The 24,990-nt window shown below is 38.7% G+C and overlaps 1 protein-coding gene across 1 annotated transcript in view; it reads left to right on the top strand.

The window, feature by feature from the left end:
* The window catches only part of ATG5 (autophagy related 5), an 86,860-nt gene that overhangs the window by 10,699 nt on the left and 51,171 nt on the right, over positions 1-24,990 (top strand). The window contains exons 4-5 of the mRNA XM_059834135.1: positions 6,580-6,658; positions 12,020-12,182. Coding sequence (XP_059690118.1) covers positions 6,580-6,658; positions 12,020-12,182 — 242 coding nt within the window. The remainder of the gene's footprint in view (positions 1-6,579; positions 6,659-12,019; positions 12,183-24,990) is intronic.

A 24,990-nucleotide genomic window follows, 5' to 3' on the forward strand; every position in this document is an offset into this window, starting at 1 on the left:
AAGGAGCTTCAGGAAGTGGTGGTCATCAGGCTGTGCAGCATCAGAGACTACAGAAGGAAATGGATCAGATCTTCTCAGGGACCTTGCAGCTACAGGAGCCTAAACCTACAACTACATTGAAGGAGATGTAGGCAGAGTCTGTGATTACTGGATTGGAAAGTAGTCTCCTAAGATATGGAAGGGCTAGAAGCTTGTGACTTCTGGCAGCAGGAGGAAGGCTCCTTTTCCACCTGCATTTCTGTAACTACAGGATGGGTTCACTGCTCTGACTGCAGGTGAGGGACTGAAAGCTCTGTCCAATGATGCATCTGAGGTGGTTGATGCTGAACTGTGGAGGGGCACCAGGAGGAAGTGGTGCATGAAGTTAAAGGTCTGTATTCTGCTTACTCACCTTTATCAACCTCTCCAGGATCTTGAACTCTGCCATTTCATGGTCACCACAGCCAAAGCTGCCACTGATTATCACAACCAGAACTATTTTGTCGTGTTAGTAAGTAACAGATTCAGCTGCAGGTCAGCTCTGGTCCCTCCAATGCCTGTATTGATAAATTTTTGACTACTTGTGTCCCACTATGTTGCTTATTCCAGGAGATGTCAGAGATTAACAAGAACCAGGGTCTGTGATGCAGAAACTTCTTGAGTTGTTTAAAGAAGACTTTATTTACTTCTCTGTCGGGATTGCATGATCTGTAGCAAACTCACCGTGATGTTGCCCTTCCTATTCTCTCCTCTGATCCTGAACCACCAAGATGTCATCCACCCCGTTGTCTGTCCCATTAAGTTTCATACATCTAAGCTGCTTCCTCACATGGAAGACAACCCTCTTCCCGCATCTGCCCTGCCTATCTTTCTTGAGCAGCATGCGTCCATCCATCCACAGCAGCATTCTAGTTGTGCAAGCTGTCTCACCATATGTCAGGTAGTCCAACTCTGTCACAGTTATGTCACTGCACGTGGAGCTCTAGTTTCTCCAGCTTGTTTACCAAGCTGTGTGCGTTTATGTACATGCACTTGTGGTAGACTCTCTTCTACCTTCTTTTATCATTTTGAAATCTCCCTTGTAGCTGTTGCCTTTCACCACTTGCTTTCCACCCGTGTTCATTAATTTCTACTTGTCTGTGGGTTGTTACTCATACCCATGTTGTTTATGGTCTAAAGCTCTCCTCACCAGGCTGGCCAACCTGAAGGCAAAGATACTTTTGCCCCACTTAGGTGGATTCCATCTTTACCTAGCAGTCCTTTATCCCCGAAGAGTGTCCTGTGGCTGTAAAAGCCAAGTTCTTGTTGTCACACCAGCTGTACAACTGGTTATTGACCTGCAGTTATTGACCAGCATTCACTCCTTTCTGAGCCTCTCTCCTTCCCTCACAGCACTTAAGATTTGTGCCCATGTGATTGAACAGCAAAGGCTAATAATACAAGCGCAGGACAAACCTTGCCAGTCTGTCTGCAACTTCTTAACAAGCAGCAAATCTCCACAGTAGCAAGTGAGATTGGCAGATAGGGGAGGGCTCTAACCCCTGTAGGAGGGAGTCTCCTACCTCTACGACTGCTTCTTCTTGGTGTAGGTGTGCTGTTCAGGCTGCTCTGATGCTTCCTCAGGACTTCCAGCCCCTTGTCTGCCATTGAGGCACTGGCTGCAGGTGGAGAAGGAGCCTGCCTTCTATTACCAGAGGTCGCAAGACTCCGGTCTTACCCATCTTGCGAGTCTCCATTCACCACTCCAGTGACTGCAGACCTTCTTTCTGTGCAGTTGGGAGTTCAGGCTCTCATCTATGCAAGGTCTCAGTGAAGATGCCATCAATCTCTTTTATCTGCTGTGCAGCCCACTGACATCCTGCAGCTCCTTAACTTGGTGACATAGCTCCTCCACTAACACACACTTCCTTTAGGCAAGCACATTTCCTCTGCTTGCCCCAGCCCTCAGGAGAGGTCCCAAGCTGTCCTGGTAGCTTGAGACCTGGAGAGCTGCATCCTTTCTCAGGAGCTCTGCCTGAGTGAAGGCCTCTGATGTGTCAGGGGTGGTTTCTTCAGCAGATGCTAGGGGACAACACCCTATATAGCTTGTTACCATCCTATTTGAGCACTTGCACATGGCATTCAGCAGTGTTTCTGTCCCCTTTCTGTGGATTGTGCTCTAGCCCTGGTAGTTGCACAGGTGTCTCTCTAGTACCAACTGGATGGATGCTTGACCCTTCCTAATCCCTTCAAGGGATCAGGCCCAGCCAGCACAGGTTCATGAGAGGCAGGTCCTGCTTGACCAACCAAAGCCTTCGACAACTGCCTCCCACAGTATTCTCCTGGAGAAGCTGGGGACTCGTGGCTTAGACAGGTGCACTCTTCGCTGGGTAAAAAACTGGCTGGATGGCCGAGCCCAGAGAGTTGTGGTGAATGGAGTGAAATCCAGTTGGCGGCCGATCACAAGCAGTGTCCCTCAGGGCTCAGTTTTGGGGCTGGTCTTGTTTAATATATTTATCGATGATCTGGATGAGGGGATTGAGTGCTCCCTCAGCAAGTTTGCAGATGACACCAAGTTGGGAGGGAGTGTTGATCTGCTGGAGGGTAGGAAGGCTCTGCAGAAGGATCTGGACAGGCTGGATCGATGGGCCCAGGCCAATTGGATGAGGTTTAATAAGGCCAAGTGCCGGGTTCTACACTTGCGTCACAACCCCATGCAATGTCACAGACTTGGGGAAGAGTGGCTGGAAAGCTGCCCTGCAGAAAAGGACCTGGGGGTGTTGGTTGACAGCTGGCTGAAGATGAGCCAGCAGTGTGCCCAGGTGGCCAAGAAGGCCAACGGCATCCTGGCCTGTATCAGAAATGGTGTGGCCAGCAGGAGCAGGGAGGTGATCGTGCCCCTGTACTCGGCGCTGGTGAGGCCGCACCTCGAATCCTGTGTTCAGTTTTGGGCCCTTCACTACAAGAAGGATGTTGAGGTGCTGGAGCGTGTCCAGAGAAGGGTGACGAAGCTGGTGAGGGGTCTGCAGCACAAGTCTTATGAGGAGCGGCTGAGGGAACTGGGGTTGTTCAGTCTGGAGAAGAGGAGGCTGAGGGGAGACCTTATTTCTCTCTACAATTACCTGAAAGGGGGTTGCAGAGAGGTGGGTGTTGGTCTCTTCTCCCAAGTGACTAGTGACAGGACAAGAAGAAATGGCCTCAAGTTGTGCCAGGGGAGGTTTAGACTGGATATTAGGAAAAATTTCTTTACTGAGAGAATGGTGAAACACTGGAATAAGCTGCCCAGGGAAGTGGTGGAGTCACCATCACTGGAGGTGTTCAATAAACGTGTGGATATGGCATTGTGGGACATGGTTTAATGGGCATGGTGGTGTTGGGTTGATGGTTGGACTTGATGATCTTAGAGGTCTTTTCCAACCTTAGTGATTCTGTGATTCTAATCCGGAATCGTTGGAAGACAAAAGGTCAAAGCACCATTTGATCAGGCATAGCTGACATATTGTTTGAAAATGCTAGCGTTTGCTTAAAAGATATAAGAAGAATTTATTTCTTACTAAATACTAAAGGAAAAGGTGAGACTATTCTCCAATGCAGCCAAAATTTCCCTCAATGAGACATTTGTTCATAGAAATACCTAAACACCAGATTTTGGCCGCTTGATACACTTAGTACCCCAGACAGTTCTGAAGCATAGGATTTTTTGAACTGATAAATCCAGGACGTGTGACATGTCTCACTGAATTACCACAGTAAATTATTCTGGTCTGAAAGCAACTTACCGACTCATGCTGTCACTTTGTCCTGGGTTCAGAAAGAAATTGTTAGACAAGTAGTAATTCATTTTCCTCACTGTCCATCTGTCACTTTTGAAAGGATTTTAGGTACTTAATGTGGTGTTTTCCAGGACTTCCCTCACACTCTGAAACCACCTTCTGTGTAATAATAAAAGCAGTAATAAATTGACAATGGCTGGAACTCAAGATGCTGTTACACTTTTATAGATTGAAGACTTCCCAGAACCAATCATTATTCTAGCGACTTGTAAAGAAAGATTTGTGATCTCTTAGACATTTTCTCTTTTATATTTTTCCCATTATTTCCTTTGAGAAAGTTCTGCACAGTCTGCCTGTCCTTGGCTCCCACTCTAGTTCAGACCAGTTTGATTTCAACAATCCTGTAATATTTTTTCAAAATGATACTTTTCTAGGCTGGACATTTCCCTTAGCTGTTGTTCTGTTTGTTTTCTCTTTTCTTTTTTTGGGGGGGCAAATCTTTAAAAGCTCTCTTGGGTTTTTGAATTCTTGGGTTTTTTAAATTCTCCTGGTTACTGTAGGTTCTAGAGGGCATTTGTGTATTTCTTTAATTGCAACACCTGTTTTTCAAATAGAAGTTCAGAAACAGCATTGTAGCACTACCACTGGAAGCAAGATCTTTAATGAGGGAATACTGGCTCATAGCACAAGGCAGATAAATGCTTAAGAATGGAGTGAGGGAATGTTGGGGTTTTTTTATTCCATGTATAGGTTGACAAGTCCTCTTTTCTTCTCAACTTCTCTCTTTGTGCCTCCCTTAATTCTCTATCCTGGTTAAGAAAACAGATTATATTATGAGGGAAATAAAAAGAATAGCTTTAGTATTGTTATATGGAGTGTTGTTCTTTCCAGACTCTTAAAAAATGCTTGTAACTATGTCTCAAAAGTAAGTGAAAAACAGCATTACGTACAGACATTACTTAAGGCTTCTTTTGGCTTCAGGTTAAATGCCAGTGTGTGAGAACTGGAATTTGAAGCAGGACATGTCTTGTATCTCAGGATTGCTTCACTTCTGTTGTGAGCTTTACTCTTAATAGCAGGCTGTGCTTCTGAATAGAAATTGATTTCTCTCATGGCCTGCTGTCGTCATTAATCTTATGTGTTCTGCTATGGAACAAAATGAATTTAAGGCTGGCTTCTTTCAAAATAAAAACCATCTATCAAGTGTGCAAAGCACAAGGATTTTACTGAAGAAAGCTTGAGTACATGAACTTCATTTTGTAATGTAAACTGGGTAGAAAACATAGAGGGAGGCCAAGAACAGATGCTCTTTTTTTTTTTTGTAGCTATCCATTTTGTTCTACAAATAGAAAGTAACTGAAAGTCATTGTTCGTGTTCATCTAATTATCACAGGAAATATGATTTTTGTTGCTTAGCTCACCTGGAAGACCTCTGTTTCGTGGAACTCTTGCTGAATCCCTGATGAAGTACTCAAGAAATGATTGGCAGTTATTAGTAAAAAGTCTTAGTGGTAAAAACTTGAGCATTAGCAGTGAATTGGGATAAATCGGGATATGCATTATCTATATTCTTTATTCACTTTGTCAGGAAAACACAGTTCTAGATACTTTCTTGATACTACCCCCTATTCTTTCTTTTAAGAAGTTACAAATGCAATAGGTAAGTTCCATAATTGTAGTTCTGTTTTGTTCTGTCTTTTATTTTGCTGTTGTGGTGACTGTCTCAGCTCTGGGGTTAGCTCACCCGTAGAGGGTGCTAAAGCACTGTTGTGTGAGAGCTTAGTAGGTCAGGAAATTGGCTTGGCACAGGTGCTTTTAGACCAATGCTCTCTGTTATTGCTCTCTGGACTTTCAAAACTTAAGTACGTGCTTGGCTCCGCGTCCTGTGATCAGTCCCATTTAATTCATTGACGCTATTGAGTTTACAGTTAAGTGTGTGTTTATCTCTTTGTAGGATGAAAAGCTAGTAAGGCTCTTTTACTTAAGATTTTTGAAAGATAAGAAAATGGAGCTTGGTATGCTGAATGCAAAAAAAAATATTTTTATCAAAAATCTTGCCAGTGTCTACTTGTGAGAAAATTGCAGAAAGACCGTTTTTAGAGTGCCTGTGGAAGCTTTGTGTACGTGATATATATTCCTAATATTGCTAGAGGCTGTATCTTCCAATGAATTTAAAGGAGACAAAGCTGTAAGACAGAAGTGAATATTTGGAGGAAGTAGCTTCTTTGTGTAACTCCTTTAATCCAGCATACCACTGAAATTAAAAACTCCAATTAATCTTTTTTTCTCCCCTTCCATTCTTTTTAATTTGATAGCGAAGATATAGAGTTCATCTTGATCTATCCTCTTTCAGCCCTTTTACAGATAAGTAATTTCTTCATTTTACTACTAATTTTCCACAATGATATTGGGCAGGTGGTAGAAAGAAGCTATGTTAAGGGTCAATGTGGTATAAACCCATGACATTTAAATATCTGAAAGCATGTATACTTTTCTGTCAGACCAGCTATTCCTACCATTATCAACCTTTTTAACGAAAAATACTGTTTTGAAGGATTCCACAGAGCAGCTGTAGGCCACTTATGCTGTTGCAAAACTAGCAGTGTTTTGTGGGCACAGCTTGGAGACCACTGGTTTAGATACTAAACATGTAAATTCCAGACTTGATTCTGCCAGAAACTGTTAGTCATTTATACCTGCCTGTATAACTTTTCTGAATAAGCAATAATGAATATTAATTGTGGGAGTCAAACAGCTTATTTTTTTCATGTAAATGCAGGTATGTTAACTGTCATATGTAGAATTAAACGCACAGCTTCTATGTTCATTTAATATCTCTTCATTTTAGGCATTACCCAATTGGTTTGCTGTTTGATCTCCACGCATCAAATACAGCACTTCCTTGGAGCATCACAGTGCATTTCAAGGTAAAATTGAAATACAGCTTTAGTTAAGAACAAGTGAGCGTGGGATTACGTGAGATTTGGAAGCTAGGAAAAGGTTTCATAATTATTTTATAAATAAGTGAATGGTATGACTTGAAGGGGAGAATGTGTGCTCTTCAGGAATCATCTAAAGTTTTCTGTAAATCTACAGCTGTTTTCTGTGAGATTGTATGTGCTTTCAAATGATTTTTCCTTTGAAAATGATTCTGTTATAAACAGAAAATCCAAAATAGTTTTTCAAGATAAGTTATGAGACTATTTTGGTGCAAATGAGTGGATATAAGGGAAGAACTTTATATAAAGTTTTTAATTCGGTCAGCTTGAGTTGACTGAATATTGGGAAGATTGAGAAGTGCTCATCCGTTTAGGCACATGAGCATGGATATGAGATACTGTAGAAATCCTTGAAGTCGGGGAATGCTGTTGTACTTCATGTGGGTCCCCTTTAGAGAACTGAGTGAAATGAGTTTGGTCTTGTGACAGCTTAGTCACAGGAGAGACATTATTTTGCTTACACACTGTAAAACCATTAGGTATGACTTCATAGCACTACTGATCTTTGCTCAGAAGAGTACTTGCCCAGGGTTAGCTTTGGTGCAGGATTCTTTCGTACTCTGAAATGCATTGAGACAATAATCCCAGGTTTGTTTTGAAGTCAAAATTACAACTAGAAACCATAGTATTTAACTTTTAGACTTTAATTTCTCCATTGTAAAAGAAACAATGCAATAGGAAAACTGATCCAAAGGAAAATACTAGGTTAATAGGCTTGACTTTAGTGTGTGAGATTTGAGATGAAATGAAAAACATACTGGGAAGCAGTTGTGTTAAATGTTTTCATTCAAACAATTCTTCTCTTGAAGGTGTTTTAGAAAAGGTCTTGCTGACAGAATTAGTCTGATTCTTTTTGGGAGTGCGCACTGAAATCATACATTCTTATGATACGTATTTCCACATGTTGAAACTTTTAAAATAACTGAATGAATGAATCTGAAGTTGGGGACGTTTTTGAAACCGTTGTAATTGCTACACTTCCGTTTGATACATGTCAGACAGAGCTTGGATGAAGAAACTTCCAGAGTGTTTTGAAGAAACTGTAGGGTGTCTAGTTCATAAACCATGATTTAATTGTTACATGTTCCGAGAACTCTGGGAGATGAACAGTGGCAGTGTGTGGATGTTGCCATCCCAAAGTCGAGCCATCTTGAGAAATAGGTTGCAGCACCACAGTGCTTTTCAATTTCATGTAGTAATGTAAACCGACTTTAAAGTCCTTATATTGCTGCTTGCCAAAAGATCAGCTAATTTAAGTTTGTCTCAAAGGTGTACATTGAAGATCAACAGAAATAATTTACTGCTAAGGCAGTATTATTTTAAAAGCTGATGTAATTTAGTTTTTAAAAACTAAAACACCTTGGATTAAGCACCTGCTCAATCTCTCTTCCTGTTTTTGATGTAATCTGAAAGTTTATTTAAATAAACCCCTCTTAATCCTTAAAGTCAAAACATAACTGAAGTATATCAAAGTATATCAAAATATTGAAGATATTTTCATGTGTTACAGTTTCTCACAGCTAAATAGTTTTTAGGTGTGGGATTCCTGCCTGGATTATTCTCTTCCTTTGTGTGTAGTTATTCTTCAAAGAGCCATAATTTTTCTTTGGCTTAATTGAACAGTATTAGATTTTTCTGGGGTTTAACTTTTGCTGTCATGGCTTTCTCCTTTCTTTTACCAACACATGCAGTCAACAACAGATATCTTGAACATCTGTAAAGAGTGTTTTTTTAACTTCCCCCCCCCATCAGTTTTCTTTGTTTAAAGTTAAAAACATGAAAAAAGTTTATTTCTGTTCAGCAGAAGTTTGAAAGTTGACACATACTTGTAATTGTCCTCCTGTGTTCTGTATGCAGACCAAATAATAAACACACTTATTGTTTGCATTGAAGAAATAGTTTATTCTTTTGTACTTCTGGTATGCAATAAAATGACATGCATTTATATCTCTGGTAAAGTTGAAATACACTTGCCTTAAATAGTCATAGAAGGACGAGCTTGAACAGAGTACTAAGGTCTCAGAATCATGAGAAGCCGTAGTCTGGGAAGTTGCTTTTGTTACCCAGGTGTGGCTTTACAGGGAGGAGGGAAACTCTATCCCTTCCTGTTAAACTCATCTCATGCTACTCTGTGGCATGCTTAGCACTATTCATGTTCTCAGAATGGTAACCAACTCTCCAGATTTTGGTCAGTAGATAGGAGGTGGTGAACTGCTCTGGAAATGGTAGCAGGAGAGGCAATCAGGTGTGCCAGGGGAAAGGCTAACGTTATCCCTCTGCTGAAGCCCTTATCTGCTGATGCCTGCCTTTCCACCCATGCCTGATGTAGAGGAGGAGAGATTGCATCTGTTCTGATATAACAGCTGTTGTCTTGGTTTTCTTAGCTCAAAATTGGGTCAGGTGGAGTGAAAAGAAAGTACTTTTCCATGTAGCATATGGATAAATTGTGGAACTGCTAAGAGACATTGTGGAAGCTAGAAGTATAAATGAGAGTTTTTTTAAAATTAATCTCTTCTGAAAAAAAGACCACTGATCGTAACTAAACACAAATACATGGATGCTCCCCCTGTCACTGGATAGGTTCTTTATGGTTTTTAATGCCATATTATTGGTGTAATTTTCTGCAGACATGGCCTAATGCAACTACACTGTCACAGTATAAACAGATGTTTTGTGAACTGGAAGTAATAGAGAAATATGGGTGGAATGGAGTCATGAAACCAGACTGTTGAAATTACCAGTGATGTTTTTGGAAGTATTATGTGAGAGGTCATTTAGTGCTTCTGTCTGTAGGGATACCTCCTCCTTTATGACCAAGTTTATGCTGCAAGTGTCTACTGGTATGTGAAACAAAACCAGTAATACTTGAGCTTTCTCAGAAAATAAGAGTCAACTCTTAACTTTTCCTTCAAAGATATGGAACATGGAGGGAGTAAGACATCACCAATAAGAGTGTTTGAATTAAAGCTGCTTATGGGATCTGTTAAAATTTCCTGCAAATCTAATGGTTATATAGCCACGGGTGGCTACGAGCTTGTTCACATTTGTCTCTTTCTTCAGGGAACTGAATAAAGTTATTTACATTTGATCACTACTTCCTCAAGTAGAAAGAAGGCAAGTAGAATTAAAAAAAAAAAAACACAACAAGCGTACATGTTCTATATTTAAGTATAAAACTTACTATTCTGTGCCCTAGTTTATAAATCAGTGGGGATGCCATATTTTCTGTTGGTAGTCTCATGTCGTTGAACCTGTTTCCTATGCCTCTTGTAGATGCAGCAGTTTTTCTAAGTTACTGCTTTCATGTTAATATTCTTCAGCTTCTACTCACAGTACTGCATAGAAGTGTGTCAGTATTTTTCTTCTAAAGGAAAGAGTTGACAGCACTGAGATCGTAGGAGTATTTTCCAGTTTTCCACAGTGTTATCCCTTAGAAGCTGGGAAAATGAATCATGCCACACCTTTGTGCTACTGTGGCTAAATTACTTCCAGTAGCTTAGCTAGCTTTGACCAATTTTAAACATCTCCTTGCTATTCTGCAGACCACACTGTGTATGTTGTCTGGAACATGTCCCCAGGGAGTGACATCCTCTGTAATTTGAAATTCATTGGAAGAAAGTCAGCAGGGAGATGCCTACATGTAGAAAGACAGGAATGTCCAAAAAAAGACCCTGCAGTTCAGTATATTTCGACATATGTGTAACAAAACTGTTGTTTTCATAAACTTAGCTAAAATTTCAGCTTTTAGCTGTGAAAGTCAGCTTCTAGGTTCCTGTATTACTTGGCATTAGGTATATTCCACTGCTTTGTCTTTTTCTGAGGGATGCCAGTGTCTCACTTGGAATTCTTGCATGTAAAGAACTTTTTTCTGATCTTGAAGTATTCTTTTTCTGACTGTTTTTTCTTCTGGATTGGTTACCAGACTTTACTTTTTTTATTTGAGCAAGGAAGTTAAACTTCTAGAAGTATTTTACAGGCCTACACAGGTGTCAGCTGGCAAGTAACAATCCCAGTAATGTGTTCCATTCATCTTGGGCCCAATTATGCTGAGACACTCAGCTTTCTAGACGAGAAAGGGAACGTGGTCTGTCCTAGAAGGAAAACTTTCCTTTCTGTTCTGTCCTCTTTAATGTCTTTATATTTGGCCATCCTCATATGAGAACCAAGCTTTATCTCTGTCCTTAGGTTTCTGATCAGCTCTGCATATATCGGTCCTAAGTAACAATAGCACTCCCTTTGTGAGTTCAACACCATACTGTGTATGCTTTGGTGGAAAAGATGTTAGCAGTCTTTTCTTCCCTTTATACTTCTGTTTTTGGAAGATACACATCCTTTTGATCCACAGTTTCCAGAGTCTGGGTTCACTGTCATAAGGAGGAATCACGATATGAAATTCCATTATTTAATTTCCAACTCTTTTCAATAACCTAATGAGGAGGGAACTATCATTCTTGTCCTCAGAATTTCTTTCAGGTAAGGCAATCCCCAGCTCCCTTTCATACTGCCAGCTGTTCGTGGTTCTTGGATATTTTGAGTTCCTGTAATTTGAAGCAGTCTTCACTATTTTTCCTGGGTTTATGTGGAGGAGGGAAGGTATGGGTTTTTCCAGTGTTATATTGCTCCTACTGTGACATGTTAGCTATGTTGTAAAAGCCTTTGAAGAATATCCCATATGAAATCAAGTCACACGGGCTAGCAATAGGCACATGTATTAGGTAAAGTTGGAGCTGACGAGGATTTCCAGTATCTCTAAGGAAAAATGTTTGTAAGTGGCATATATGCTGTAGTTCACATATGTGGATGATGATACTTGGAGGAAATGTTTTTCAAAGGTCTGCATAGAAATGGGTGCTAAACTGCCATTGAGAGCCAATAGGAATTGGGTGCTCGTCACTTACTTCTCCCCCTTTTCTCCTGTTCATTGCCAGAGAATTGAACACTTGCTGGGAAACAAGTTAAAACTCTTGATTTCCTGAATTTTGGATGTAAGTGCCTAAATACATTCACTGATGTATTTAAATTTATTTATCAAGTTGAAATTGGGTGATTTAGAGTAATTTCTGATTTTACAGAAAATTGCTCAACTTTTATTTTTCCTAAAATGTTTTTCACTGTAAAACCTTTCTTGTCAGCAGACTAAGAAATTGGTTGTTACCACCTTCTAGAAGTAGAAGATACCAGCATGCTACTTTTGTATAAATATAAACCTGATTAAAATTATCATTTATTCTTCATCTTCTAAGGTGTGTGATACGTTTGTTTCCCTTGATCTATCTTTTCTCTTTGTAGAATTTTCCAGAAAAGGATCTTCTACACTGCCATTCTAAAGATGTGATTGAAGCTCATTTTATGGCTTGTATAAAAGAAGCAGATGCTTTAAAGCACAAAAGTCAAGTCATCAATGAGATGCAAAAAAAGGATCATAAGCAACTGTGGATGGGATTACAGAATGGTAAATACAGTGCATCAAGTATTAATTATATTTAGGTCTAGCATGCTAATAAATAATTTCTTAAAATTTTAGTCATGGTACAGGATATAAAACGTCATAGTTCTGCAGAATTTTAGTCTAATGTCACAGAAAAGATTTTTAAAAAAAAAAAATAGTCACTGTTTCTGTGATAATCCAAATGTGGCTTGACCCAATTTAGTTCCTTGAATAACTCATGACTCTGTTTTAACAAACCAAAACTAGCAACAAAACAGAATAAATAAATAAATATTGTCTAGTGTACTTTTGTGCAGCTGGTGGTCTTTATTTGTGAGACACCTGGGGTGTAAGTGTTCTTCAGTATTAACTATCTTGGACTGTAAAGGTAGTTTTCTCTAGTTTGTACTTAAGGATTGTCACTGATAAACAATACAGGTAAACTTTCAAAAAAGTTGCCCAGTAGAGTAATAATGTTACTTTTCCCTCTGCCAAACTTTATTTTTTTTATTGCTGATGTTACCACGGCTTTCACAAAGATTTCTGCATAGATAAATGTTGACTCGAAAAAGTCAACAAAATAATTCAGAACAGGATGTTCTAAAATAATTAGTGTTCTTTGTACAGATGCCATGAATCTATATTGCAGTGCAAAATATAACTTCTTTTGTTTTTATTGTCTCCTCTTTCTTATCATGGTTCTTAGAGGCCTGTAAGTTGAAAAGCTTTGTAAGTATTTCAGAAACTGCTACCTGGAATGGGTGGTAACGCCACTTTCAATGCATTTTCCTCATCTCCTGAAGCTGTCACTATGTTATTACTGGTAAATTTATTTTACAGAAGCTGTAAGCATGAAGATGCTTATTCTGTGTTGAGATACAAAATACTAAACACTTAGAATTAACATCTTCCCATATGTTTATAAGGAAAATTAAATGAAACGGGAGAAGCTTTGAATGCAAGAATACTTGAGGCATGTGTTTGCTTTAGACAGTGAGGTTCCAAATTAGTTTGGGTTTAATGGTGTATTTAATGAGTGTGTAGGTTTTCTTTTTTTTATGGTCTAGTGGTACTGCCTTTCATACTAAAAGTATTCCCGTAATAATTTTTAAAGTTGAGTGCTTATTAGAAATTCTGGTTTCTACTTTTTACTTAATTGGGGAAGAGTTAGAAATTGAGGTATTATCTTAATTTGCCGTTTGAGTGGTAAGATCTTGAGGGATGCAGTACATACCTGCAAAATTTATCAGGTAAGAAATTGCACTTTATCTGGTTCAATTCAAAGTACTTCTTGAGAGATTCTGTGTAGGTATTAGCCAGCAAACTGACTGATAATATATTAACTTTTGTGAATTAGCAGTAAATAAAGAGTTCTGGTCCCCTGGAAGCCAGAATTGGTATAAAACCAGATGTTTCCCTAAAGCTTACATTGCTACAAGTCAATTTAAACTGCAATTTTAATAATTCTGTGAAAAAAGTATTCTGCTGTAATAGTATTTGTCTTGCAAGCACTTTAGTTCTAGAGAAGCAAAATGCTGTGCCAGCATAATTTTGTTTTCTATTTCAAGAATTATTAGCTTTATTGCAAAAAGAAATCCTGTCACTTAGTCCCGGTGCTCAAGTCTTCCCAGCAGTGCACTTTATGTGCTCTTTTTATTAATGCTTTTTAAAATTAAAACTAAAGGACCTCTAGCATGAGTTATAATATGACTATAATAATGGCAGAAGAATTGACTACCCAATGAAATGGTATGCCTTAAGGTTCTGTTCTTAACCAGAAGTTGTAGAACCTCGATACCCTCAATATGTAAGGTAAGAAAACAGATACGCGGTGTGTTCTTTCCGTGCTCATCTTGGCTCTATCTTTTACTTGATTATTTGTCTAAGAGTATCTTCAGTTGTAGGGAAACCAGAATTGTACTGTTTTGCTTTATAATGTTAAGAACAGAGGTGGCCTAGCAAGGTTGATTTCAAGAAGGTTTCACTGTACTTAATGAGAAATCGCACCTGTGGAATCTAACACCTAAATGAGAAGTTTAAACAATCTTTTGAATACTTTCAAATGCTAATTTTAATTTCTCAGCTCTTCATAAAAGAGAAACAAGAAAAGCTTGTGAAACCAAGAAAACTCTTTTTAAGCATGTTGTATCTTTCAGTATGTTTTTATAGGCTTTCGTTTGAGATGTAATAATTTTAAACCTCTTTGTGAAACAGAATGAATGACCACAAAAAAGAAAAGAAAGTAGCATTTGTGATAACTGCCTTGTAAGTAATGATACATCTGCAGTCTTCTTTTTCTGTGAAACTTCAAACAATTTTCTTCACTCCTCAAATACAGGAAGTGTTATTTGTTTAACAAGTGATAGCAATACTTAGAGGATATGTGTTAAACTCAAGTTTTTTGAGGGGGAAAAGAAAATCCAATTTTTCTTGTTTGGAGAAATGTAACTACCAATTACAAGTGTAATTTGGTATAAATGTTTCTGCTAAGAAGGAAGTACTTGAACAGGTAGCATGAGAAACTTCGCAGTTTTAGGGGAAGAGCTGTAATAGTGAATTTGTGGCAAAATCTTGTGCTGGTAACAGCTGGTAGGTATTCATAACAACCTTTATATCCCTCCTCCCACCATTTCTGGTTTTGTGTTAGTCTGCTACCAGATCAGGAAGGTAAACATACTTTTCTGTCTATTGCTTGTGCTGTGGTTTTGCTTGTCTTCAGACTTCAGTTAGCCAATTTTTGTCCATAAACCAGATATTTCTTAGCTAGAACACTTCTTTGGGACGGGTACATCTGTGTTGCCCTAATTTTGACCGGCGTCATGGATGTCTGACTGTGGTAGGGAAGTGATAAAGGCAGGCTATATAACTATACTGACCTCCGTTCCTTTGTAAGAATTGTTAAAATTCTTTGGTCAGAATTGATGGAAAATGTTACTACTGTTCTTGCTTTAATAGTGTTATGGCCACTTTTATCATGGATAAAGGGGATTTTCAAGTGGGTGGGTTTTTTCTTCTTGCCTTTTGTGTGGAAAAGTAAAGGCTTTCAGCTTTGAAACATTAAGACTCTGTGGGCCTACTGATGACTCAGGATCAAATGAAATTTCAACCGTTTTTAGGGGGAGAGCTATATTTTTTGCATGGTTCAAAGAATTAATATCTATAACTTCAGTATATAATGGTTCTGATAAAGGAGGGTTTTTAGATTCTACACAGCTGCATTTCATCAGTTGTGGAGAGACATAAGCAACCATACCCTGAAAATTTCACAGGCATCCTTTATAACCGGTGAAGACTAGACTTGGTATTTCTGATACACAAGTGGGGGAAATAAACAGTAAAAACTCATGGCCATTTTTAAGGCTTCTTTATATATTATAAAATATAATGAAGTCATTATATTACTGAAAATATTATGGAAAAAGAATGTAATGCTTATTCATACTGTAGGGCTTACCAAAACTTAAGTTGACCATATTAAAGTGTTCTTATTAAAGGAGAAAAATCCTGTAAACACTCAGAATATGCAGTATTTTATCTTTTAATGTATGTGATTTCTTTCTTGTCTTACTGGCAGAATCAGGCCTGTGTTTTCTTGCATTTCTTTGTAAATCATATCTAAACCAGTCCTGGGTTTTTGAAAGGTTATCACATTCCTGTTTAGAAATGTTTGAACTGCCAAAAAGAAAGTGTCATATGTTACCAGCATCTCTTCTGTGCTGTGTACATATGGCCCACTCAGGTTTGATGTTTATGTTTCTCCTCTTTGTAGACAACTGGTGGGATCAATGCTGTTCTTTACCTCAGTCTGAGGTGATGAGCATGCTTTGGTAGCTGAACAAATCTCGATCTCAACCGGTCATTTGAAACTTAAATTTGGCAATATGTACTTAAAAAATCTTCAGGGATTTAGCAGGAGAATGAACAAGGCATTAGTTTTTAAATCACAAAGCCATCTTTTTTTCTTCGTCCCTGTATCGCTACCAAAATGGTAATATCTTGCCATGTTCTATCTGTAGAGATTTGGCTAACTGTGGAGAAAGACTAAACAATTCTTTTGAGCTTTGAAAATGGGTGTATTAGATGATCAAAAAAAAGTCATTACCTTCCTGGGCAGGTGGTTAAAAATTTCTGGAAATGCATCAGGTTTTCTTATAATTAGTGTCAATACCTGCTTATTCTGGAGTTAAGATAGCATGGCATACATGAAAGACTGGGGTTGCTGATATTATGGAACCTGGGGGGTGCGGTGTAGACAGATTCAAATAGCTCTGTAGAAAGTCAGCCCAGGGCTGTTTTGGTGCTGAGCTGGGGCGAGGTTCAGACAGGCTGGACCTGCAGAATGAATCAGATGCATCAGAGCAGGCCTTCCCAGGGATTTTTTTTTTTGTGGTGGTGGTTTTTGTTTGGGTTTTGACTGGTTGTGGGGTTTCTTTCTGGTAATGTATTGTGACCTAGACTTCAGTGTTAGTTCTGCAGTGTTTACTGGCTTGTTACCCTTTCTGCATAAATTACTAAACTAATCCTCCACCCGTATGGGTGAAGTATCGTGATTCTAAACTGTCATCCCCCCGAAACTGGCTTTTGCCTTGTTACTCTTCTGTGCTGGCCTGGTGCCTACTTGCACAGCTGCCCTTCATTGCAGTGCAAAGGTGGGGAATTGATGGCAGCCTGAATTCACTCTGTTGGCTATCTCTCCTCCGTTCTCAACAAGAGAGCAGAGCAGAGCTGCTGTGTTTGTGAGGCCAGTGAGAATCCGTGTGCCTCAAAGGAGGGCATGAACTGCACGAAGGCAGAAAAGGGAAGAAAGCAAAAGGTAACCCAGTACTCACAATGCTACTTTATACTGAAGTCTCCACCACGAGAGGAGTTTGTCTAGAGATAGGTAGACAGAGATAGAGATGCTTTCTAGTGTTTTCACCACCTTGTGTTAGGTATCTCCATGTGTCTAACGAAAACTGTTAAACTCTGAGGGAGCAAGCTTAGAGGTCTCTGCATCTTTGGCACAGGTAATCTGCCAAGCATATAATCTATTCGTATATATTGGAGAGTTTGAATTTATATACCTGTTGCAGTTTCAAGGGCTTTGTGGTTTGTCCTCATTTTGACTCTTTTCCTCCTGGAACATTACCATTTCTTCAGAAATATAGCCACCTTCCAGTCTTCCTAGTGAAGCAGGTGTGCCTTTCATCTTCAACCCGAATCACAAATAAGCTGGTTCTCTACCTTCACTGCTCCTGCCTTCAGTAGTTTTTTCAGATGTTTGGTAGACTTGGATTCAGATTGAGAGAATCTTTGACTGTATTTCTCTAAATCTATTTTACTTAGGTGTGAGTGATGCAGAACCTTTACTTCTTACTGCTTCCTGCTTTCCTTCCTCCCCTCCCCCTCAAAATATGTGTAAGGTCTAAATAAATTTCAAAGTAAACTATCTCTAAAAAACAGACTTCATTTTTATAATTAACTTTCTTTAGTTGTTGAGGGTTTTTTGCTTTGCAGTTTGAAATGCTTCTAAGTTACTTTCTGCTAGTAAACTCCTGAATTTAACAGATGCGTTAATATAAAGGTTCATTTAACTTTTAAGAAAAGCTGTATTTAAGAACAAACATAGTACAGGGAAAGCCAAGTGGGTTAGAGAGTTATATGGAGATACGCTGCTCTGTTTTCAGGTATATAAACAGAGCACAACCAGAGGCAAAGAAGATACTAAAATATCTAGGCTACCTAGACTTGGAGCAGAGAACTGGAGGATGGGTAAAATTGTCAGGAGTCCTTTCCCCTTTGAATTACTCAGGAAAGTCTGTAACAAGCCTTGCTGCTCTATTCCTAACACAACCTGTGGGTTATGCAAATCCAAAAATGGATTACACATTTTTGTTTAATAGTCATCTTTTTAGCTTAAGTGACAATACCTGCTGAGATCACCTACTTTTAGGCTACACAGAGAACTTAAATTTGGTAGGATGTATGCATTTTCATATTTGAATACAGGAAAGAAAGTAGTCCATCTTGATGATTTCCTTCCCCTGAACCTTTTCCAGATAAATTGATGACCTAGAAATGAAGGGAGGTGGTGTTAAGGAAACAGTGTACTTGAAGTGAAACTTCTGTTTCATGAGTACATTTAATAAGTGAAAAGAATGTTGGTAAGGTATGGCTCCCTTGTATATATTAAAAGAAAACAGGGGGAAAATGCCTTTTTGGATCTGATAGATAATCTGAAGAATGAACTGCTGCTTTGTCATACAGTTTTCAAAATGTCCTGTTAACCTGCAAAACTTAAGCAATATGCTTTTATTTCTTTATCTTCAGAACACTACTTTGCTATAAAAGCTAATGGATAAATTACAGCATGAACATAAATGTGTTAAATGCACTGATCTGAAACCTAACTGTACAGTATTAGGGGAGGGATGCCCCCTTTTTTTCTTAGATTGCATCCATAGATCAATTTATAGTGTGTCTGATAAATTAATGTTTTTTTAAACTAGAATTTACGGCTAACTATACATAAGGAAGTTTCTCCTAATTGTTCCCTGGTTGTAAACACTGCTGTTGGAAATTTGTTACAGTGCATATAGGCAAGCAGAGTTGAATTGATTTAATTCATTTACACAATAATAGTACTAAAAAGAGAGTGACAGACCTAGGTAGTCAACCTTTGAGGCCCATACCACTGTACTTGACTATTACTAGTACTTGAGCTAGTTAACATGATGTTTGCTTTTGCGATGATTCCAGGTCTTATTTAGCATGGACAGGCCAAATAAAGCCTAGTTGTTTTGTACTTTCAAATTTTACAATTTCTACTGCTTTCCTGTGTTATTATATAGTAACATGCAAGCTGAATGCAAATTTGGAGTATATGTAAGATTAACAGGCACATCATGCAGTGGAGATATTTCAGGTAATGACTGTTGTGTAATTACAAGGCAAAATTACGACTACTTCGGATATGTACATTCATGTTGAATGTTGTTACTTCACTATCCATGACATGAAGAATATTTCCACATGTTTCTGTAGCTAGCTTCTGTCACTTACATTAAGTCAAAACAGTTCTAAGGTCCTATCTTTCCAAATTGGATAGTTATTCTTGCCTGAAGATAGTCTGAAAAGACTAGTAAATTTGTGTGCCCTCTTCAGTTGTGGATTCATATTATATACCATGATCTGTCAAAATACCCAAGTAACCTAAGTGTTTAATAGCCAGAATATTTTAACTGTGGATGGTGGCAATGTGTAAAATAGAAAAGAAAAAAAAAACTTGCTTTTTGATGATGCCATACCAGTTTTTCAAACTGTGTTCTCAAAAAGGCTGGCACTGAACTGTAGTAGTCAGCAAGAGTCAAATACGTATCAGAGTCTTCCTGATGTATCAGAGCCTTCCTGAAGTCCTTGATAATTGTATTTATCTGTGTTTTTATTGTACTAGAATAAGAACAATAAGTTTAGGTAGCCTAAAGGCATTTAGAGACAGGTCTTCAAATAGCTGAGAAATGAGAGTAACCAGCTGTAAATGCTGTTTCTGAATAGCATGGTACAGTTAGTTTTGAAGTGTTTAAAATATTTATCTTTCATCAGCAAAGTTGCTTCATGCTTGAGGCATACTGCAGAAAATTTAACTTTATAAAATTGGTTAAAATTGCTCACCAGTCAGCAGAACTGTGTATGCATGTAGAGTCTTAGTCTTCTTGGAAACAATGTGGGAGTAGAATTGATAGTAAATTTTGAGGACACTCCTTTCTGGCTGTAGCAGTTACACACAGTGCTTGTTAGAGCACAAGTCAGTAGAAAATACACTTTGTATCCTTGACTTGCAGCTGTAGCTCTCTGTACAGTACAGTTTATTTGATTATATGTATGTGACGTTAATCCCTTAGTGAGTTTGTTTATGACTAAAAGAAAAAAATTGGTGGGACCAGTTGATAGACTGGAGGGCAGATCTGCCATTCAGAGGGACCGTGACGATCTGGAGCAGTAAGTAAGCAGGAGCCTCATGGAGCTCACAGACACAAGTGCAAAGTCCTGCACCGGGGACAGGAAAAACCCCATACGTTGGGGCAGGCTAGGGACTGACTGGGAAGCAGCTTTGTGCAAGTGGGTAATGGTGAACAACAAGCTGAATGAAAAGTCTGTCGTGGCATTGCAGAAATGAAGATTAACTAGGGAGCTGCTTTAGCCCTTGTGCCCCCCAGAATATAGCCAGATGGTGAGTAATTCTTCTTTACAAGCTCAGTGCTTGTAAAGCTGTGCTGGGAATGCTGTGTCCTCTTTGGGACCCCAGGACAAAAGAAATGTGGGCAAACAGAAAAGAGTCCAGCAGAGTGCTGCTAGGATGATTAGGGGCTGGAGCATATGCTGTATTAGAAGAGAGTGGGGGAACTGCCTTGTTTAGCCTGAAGATGAGGAGGCTGAAGATGGATGTAATAATAGCTGCTGTCCACTACCTAAAAGGAAGGCTTGTAGAGCAGATGGAGTCAGACTCCTCTCAGACGTGCCTCCATTGGCAGTGGAGTTGGGCAATTACCAAAGCAAACAGTTACAAGTTGCAGCAGAAGGAAGTCTAATGGGATATTAGGGTGGGGGGAGTGAAAGTAGTTGAGTGGAAGCCCATGGAGACGGTCAAAACTTGACTGGGCCTTGAGAAAACTCATTTAACTTTGTGTAGACAGCTCTTTTTTGGGGGAGGAGCTTTTATTCCAAAGCTTGCCCTCCAAAGGCACTTCCAATCTAAAGTTTATATATGGTCCTGATACATCAGTTGGAGAGTCTTTGGTCTCTTAGTTAACGGTATGGTTGGTTCTGCCCAAGTACTTCTAGCTGTGCATCATTTCTGTGGTCCATATGGTTATTAGACAGTGGTGAACCACTGAGAATAGACAAAAGTCTTGTGTTTTTTAAACTTGAGGATTGGACATGTTTTTATGCAAGCTGCAAATTGGTATTGCTTGCATAGAGCTAGAGATACAATTCAATTCCAAGCATTTTTCTTAAATTTATACAACTAGATGGCTTTAAGAAGAAACCATGAATAGTCCAGACAAAAAAATTGTGTGTATATGCTACCCTGAGGGCTACACTTGTTTGTTCACCTTTTTGATTTTCTAAAAAGATATTGGAAGATAAAAGCCATGAATTAGCATTTCCTTTTTGAATTTAAGCAATCTTTCAGTTGTTTTTGCATTAATTCTTTCTGTTATTTAAACCCTCTCTACAGCCTTCTTTAAATATATCCAATTCTGGAGTCAGTACTCTGATAGCAGTTTCATTAGTGTCAAATACAGAAACAAAAGATTTCCTTATTATTAAGATATTTCTGTTGATAAGTTTAAAGATTAGGGCAGGTTTTTTTAGTTCTTTTGCCCACTGTTCTACAGTGGGAACTCCATTTTAACTGGCCATATGCTGTGACCACTGTCTTATTGCAAGTTACTTGTAGATACAATTTCTCATTCTGTGATAATTGGCCATGTACTTTGTGTATGCTGATTTAAAGCTATGCTGCATTGAAATGCATATGTTGATTGCAGGCACTCAAGCAGTGATCTGTTCTGGTTACCATTTTCATAGAGTCAGGTGGGTGGAAGAGATGCATCTAACATCAAGGGCCATGTGAAATTTCAAGTTGTTTGAAGCGTGACAGCACTTGAGTTTCAGAGAATGACTGTAAGACTCTAGCACGAATGAAACTAATTTTTCTGGTTGTCTGAAGAACATTGCCCCCAGGTCTCAGCCTGAGAAAGAGGCCCAGCCTTGAAAATTTCAGCCTGGACTAATCCTTAGTTAAAATTGCGTAATATTGAAAGGGTCAGCAGTTACTGTCTATTAACAACTAGCTATGTCTGGAGTTACAACTTTTTAATGTAACAGTTTTATAAATTTGGATTGATTTCAGTGATTGCTAAAGGATCTCCAGTCTTGCTTAATGGAGGAAATGACAATTCTCCAAGTGTTTCCCTGTAATAGTCTTTTTTTAAACTGTTTTAAAGGACGCTTTAAAAGCATTGAATAATTTCAGTGATAGATTTCTGAAAATTAAATGCATAATGTGGGATGCTTTGTTTGTTAACTTATGTTTGAGGTTTAATTTGTTGCTTAATTAATTTGTGTACTGAGATTATTGTTATCAATGACATTGAGTCCTTGTAATTTTGCCAACTCTCACTATTTCTATATATGTAAATACATATTTTCAAAGCTGTCTTTAGATTCTGTGCATCTCTGTAGTACTGAAGGCTAATAATGTCTGTCTGGTGTTTAGGCATGCAGTGACTGCGTTTCTAATAAATGAATATTTATAAATATAAGTGACTTAGCTGGTAGATTTTTCAACTGGATCTCTCCTCCGTTGTTTGGTTATTAACTTCCTGATCTTTGACATCAAATACAGAGAGAAAAGTTTTTATATGTCACTTCAGGCAAAGTTATATAGCAACCATACTCTTTTGTGTAAGAAATATGATTAGTAGAGTCATCTGAAGGTTTTACACTGTCCCTAATCTCACTTCTGTTCGAATCTTATTGCCACTAATTTAAAAATTGTTACTCAGATCTGAACATCTGCCTTTTGTGAGTACTGGTTTTTGCCAATATAGAAACTCGTTAACACATTGGTCAAGCACTTTCTTAAAAACAGATGGATTGTAGAAAACAAAAGTAATCAGATTTGACTGTTACTGGAGTTTAGATATTATGTAGACTGCATAAGTTTTTCATGAGGGAGGGAGATGAGTGTGTAAAGTGCTTTTGCTGATAGGTAGAAAACTCTTCCTTGTTTACTGGCTTGATGAAAACTCAGTTTTGTTTTGATTGTCAGTCTTCCGGCCAGCACCTTCTGTCTTAAGTCCTGTCTAGCCAAAGCACTAATTAGTTCTTAAGGCTTGTCGTGGTATTAATAGCTTTCTTAAGTCTGTTTTGCCTAAATAGGAGGTACTGACACACAAAAATGGGAGAATGATGAATTCTTTCACATATATTTTTCAGGGGGATTTTTGGGGGGGTGGGGGTGGTGGGCAGTGTTGAAGTTTTTGTTTGTTTGTTTTAAGTCTTAAGGGTTCTGTGAAGCAGTTATTTTTGGATTTTGTATTTTGGAGCTTTAGGATTCTGGCATTCAGCCAATGCTCCCGATGCTAATAAAAGCTCTTGCCAGGTCATATATAGATCAGTATGCAAACTGGATAGCCTTTTCCTGCTGCTTGCTTAAAAATTTGTGTTCATTTTCTTACACACAACTCAGTTTCCTGTAGTAAAAATATTGTATCCATGGAAAGATGCTTGGAGGACAGCAACATAAGATTATGAGGATGAATTAGCTTAGATGTCTTCAGACAGTGCTGGACACATGGTGGAGATGTCTCTTAAGATGTCTGACTCCATTATGTCTAGCTAATTTACTAGAAAGTTTTTCATTCCCCAGCATCTCAGGTGGATTGACAAAACATACTTGATTACAAAATGCAACAAGTCCGTCATTCAGCTGTTTCAGATTTATTGCTGTTATATTTAGAAGCTACAGAAACTATTAGAAATTTAAACATCTTGATAAAACAATAGATTGTCTTGAGCATTGTCTAAGTGTTCAGAGAATAATCTGAGAAGTATAAATTTGTAAATTTATCTGCCTTAAGTAAGATTACCTGCATGATTTCTGGGAGGTGAGGAAGCTGGAATGAAGAATAGAAGTGAGTTAACTGTACATTACCACAGTTTAATTTTTTTTGTCCTTCAAATTTCAATTGTTTGCCATATATGCCACAAGGGACGCTATACTTAAACTCCTACCATAAGTCTCATACTTGTTCAGAATTTCTTGTTCTTCTGATCCATAAGATGTGTTGCTCATCTCTGTTGAATTTTGAAGACAGTAAGCTGTTTACCCAACTTCCCTAGTTACTGTAATATGAGCACTAAACAAGTAAATGAAATTAATGTTTGTTTTATTTTTGTTCAGGTAGGATGTCTCCAAATATCTAGATTCCTTATTTAAGAGTCTGCTGAAGCTCAGTAGCTTAAGTAGGTCTTGATTGTTTTGTTTTGTGTGTCACCATAATTAATAGTTTTATGAACAGAGTTTATTGTCAGAAGTGGTAATTGAAGTATAAATTAATTAATGCCTACTGTAGGATGCCTGTCCACACAATCTGTAGTGAAAGCTGTAAGCCATTCTCAACATGCTCTCCAAGGGTGAGGGACGTATGCCAAATCTTCACCTTCCCACTGACAGAGATCATGAGGAAGATGCAGTCGTTCTTTGTGTCAGACATTGTAAGAGTAAACCTCTGACTCTGTAGGCTGGGGTTCCCAAATGTAGGCTTGCTTGGGTACAGTCAGCTCCAGGGTCGTCACTGTCACTGCCACCTGCTGAGCTCCCAGCTGGTGAGCTATGGGGTAGCACCCTGTGTCCAGGCAGCTCCTCATCTCAGGCAGGTGCCTGTGTGGTGGTGCTGACTGCAGCTCAGGTAGGTGTTTGTCAAGAGGCGCTTGCTGCTAATCAGGAAACAAGGGTGTGGAAGGACTTTCCGAGATGAGTATCAGGAAGTGCTTCTACAAAATACCTGGCAGGAGTCTGTTTACGGTTTCTTGGAAATTCCTGCCTTGTGTCCTATTCAGTCAGGAAAAACAATGTGTTATAAACCCTGCAATATGTATTAACGATGTCTTTTAGCACACTGACAGGCATCTGTGCTGTACGCTGGAGTGAAGCAAATCTCAGACTCTTAATTTGCTGCAATTGCTTTAATTGTTATCAGCAGTTTTGGAAGTGGGAGGAACCTTTGTTCCTTGGATAGATTTCTGAATTTTACCTTGCTTCTGGGGGGCTGAATTCCGTACA

The sequence above is a fragment of the Gavia stellata genome, chromosome 2 (genome assembly GCF_030936135.1).
Source record: "Gavia stellata isolate bGavSte3 chromosome 2, bGavSte3.hap2, whole genome shotgun sequence".
In the NCBI taxonomy this organism is placed as follows: Eukaryota; Metazoa; Chordata; class Aves; order Gaviiformes; family Gaviidae; genus Gavia; species Gavia stellata.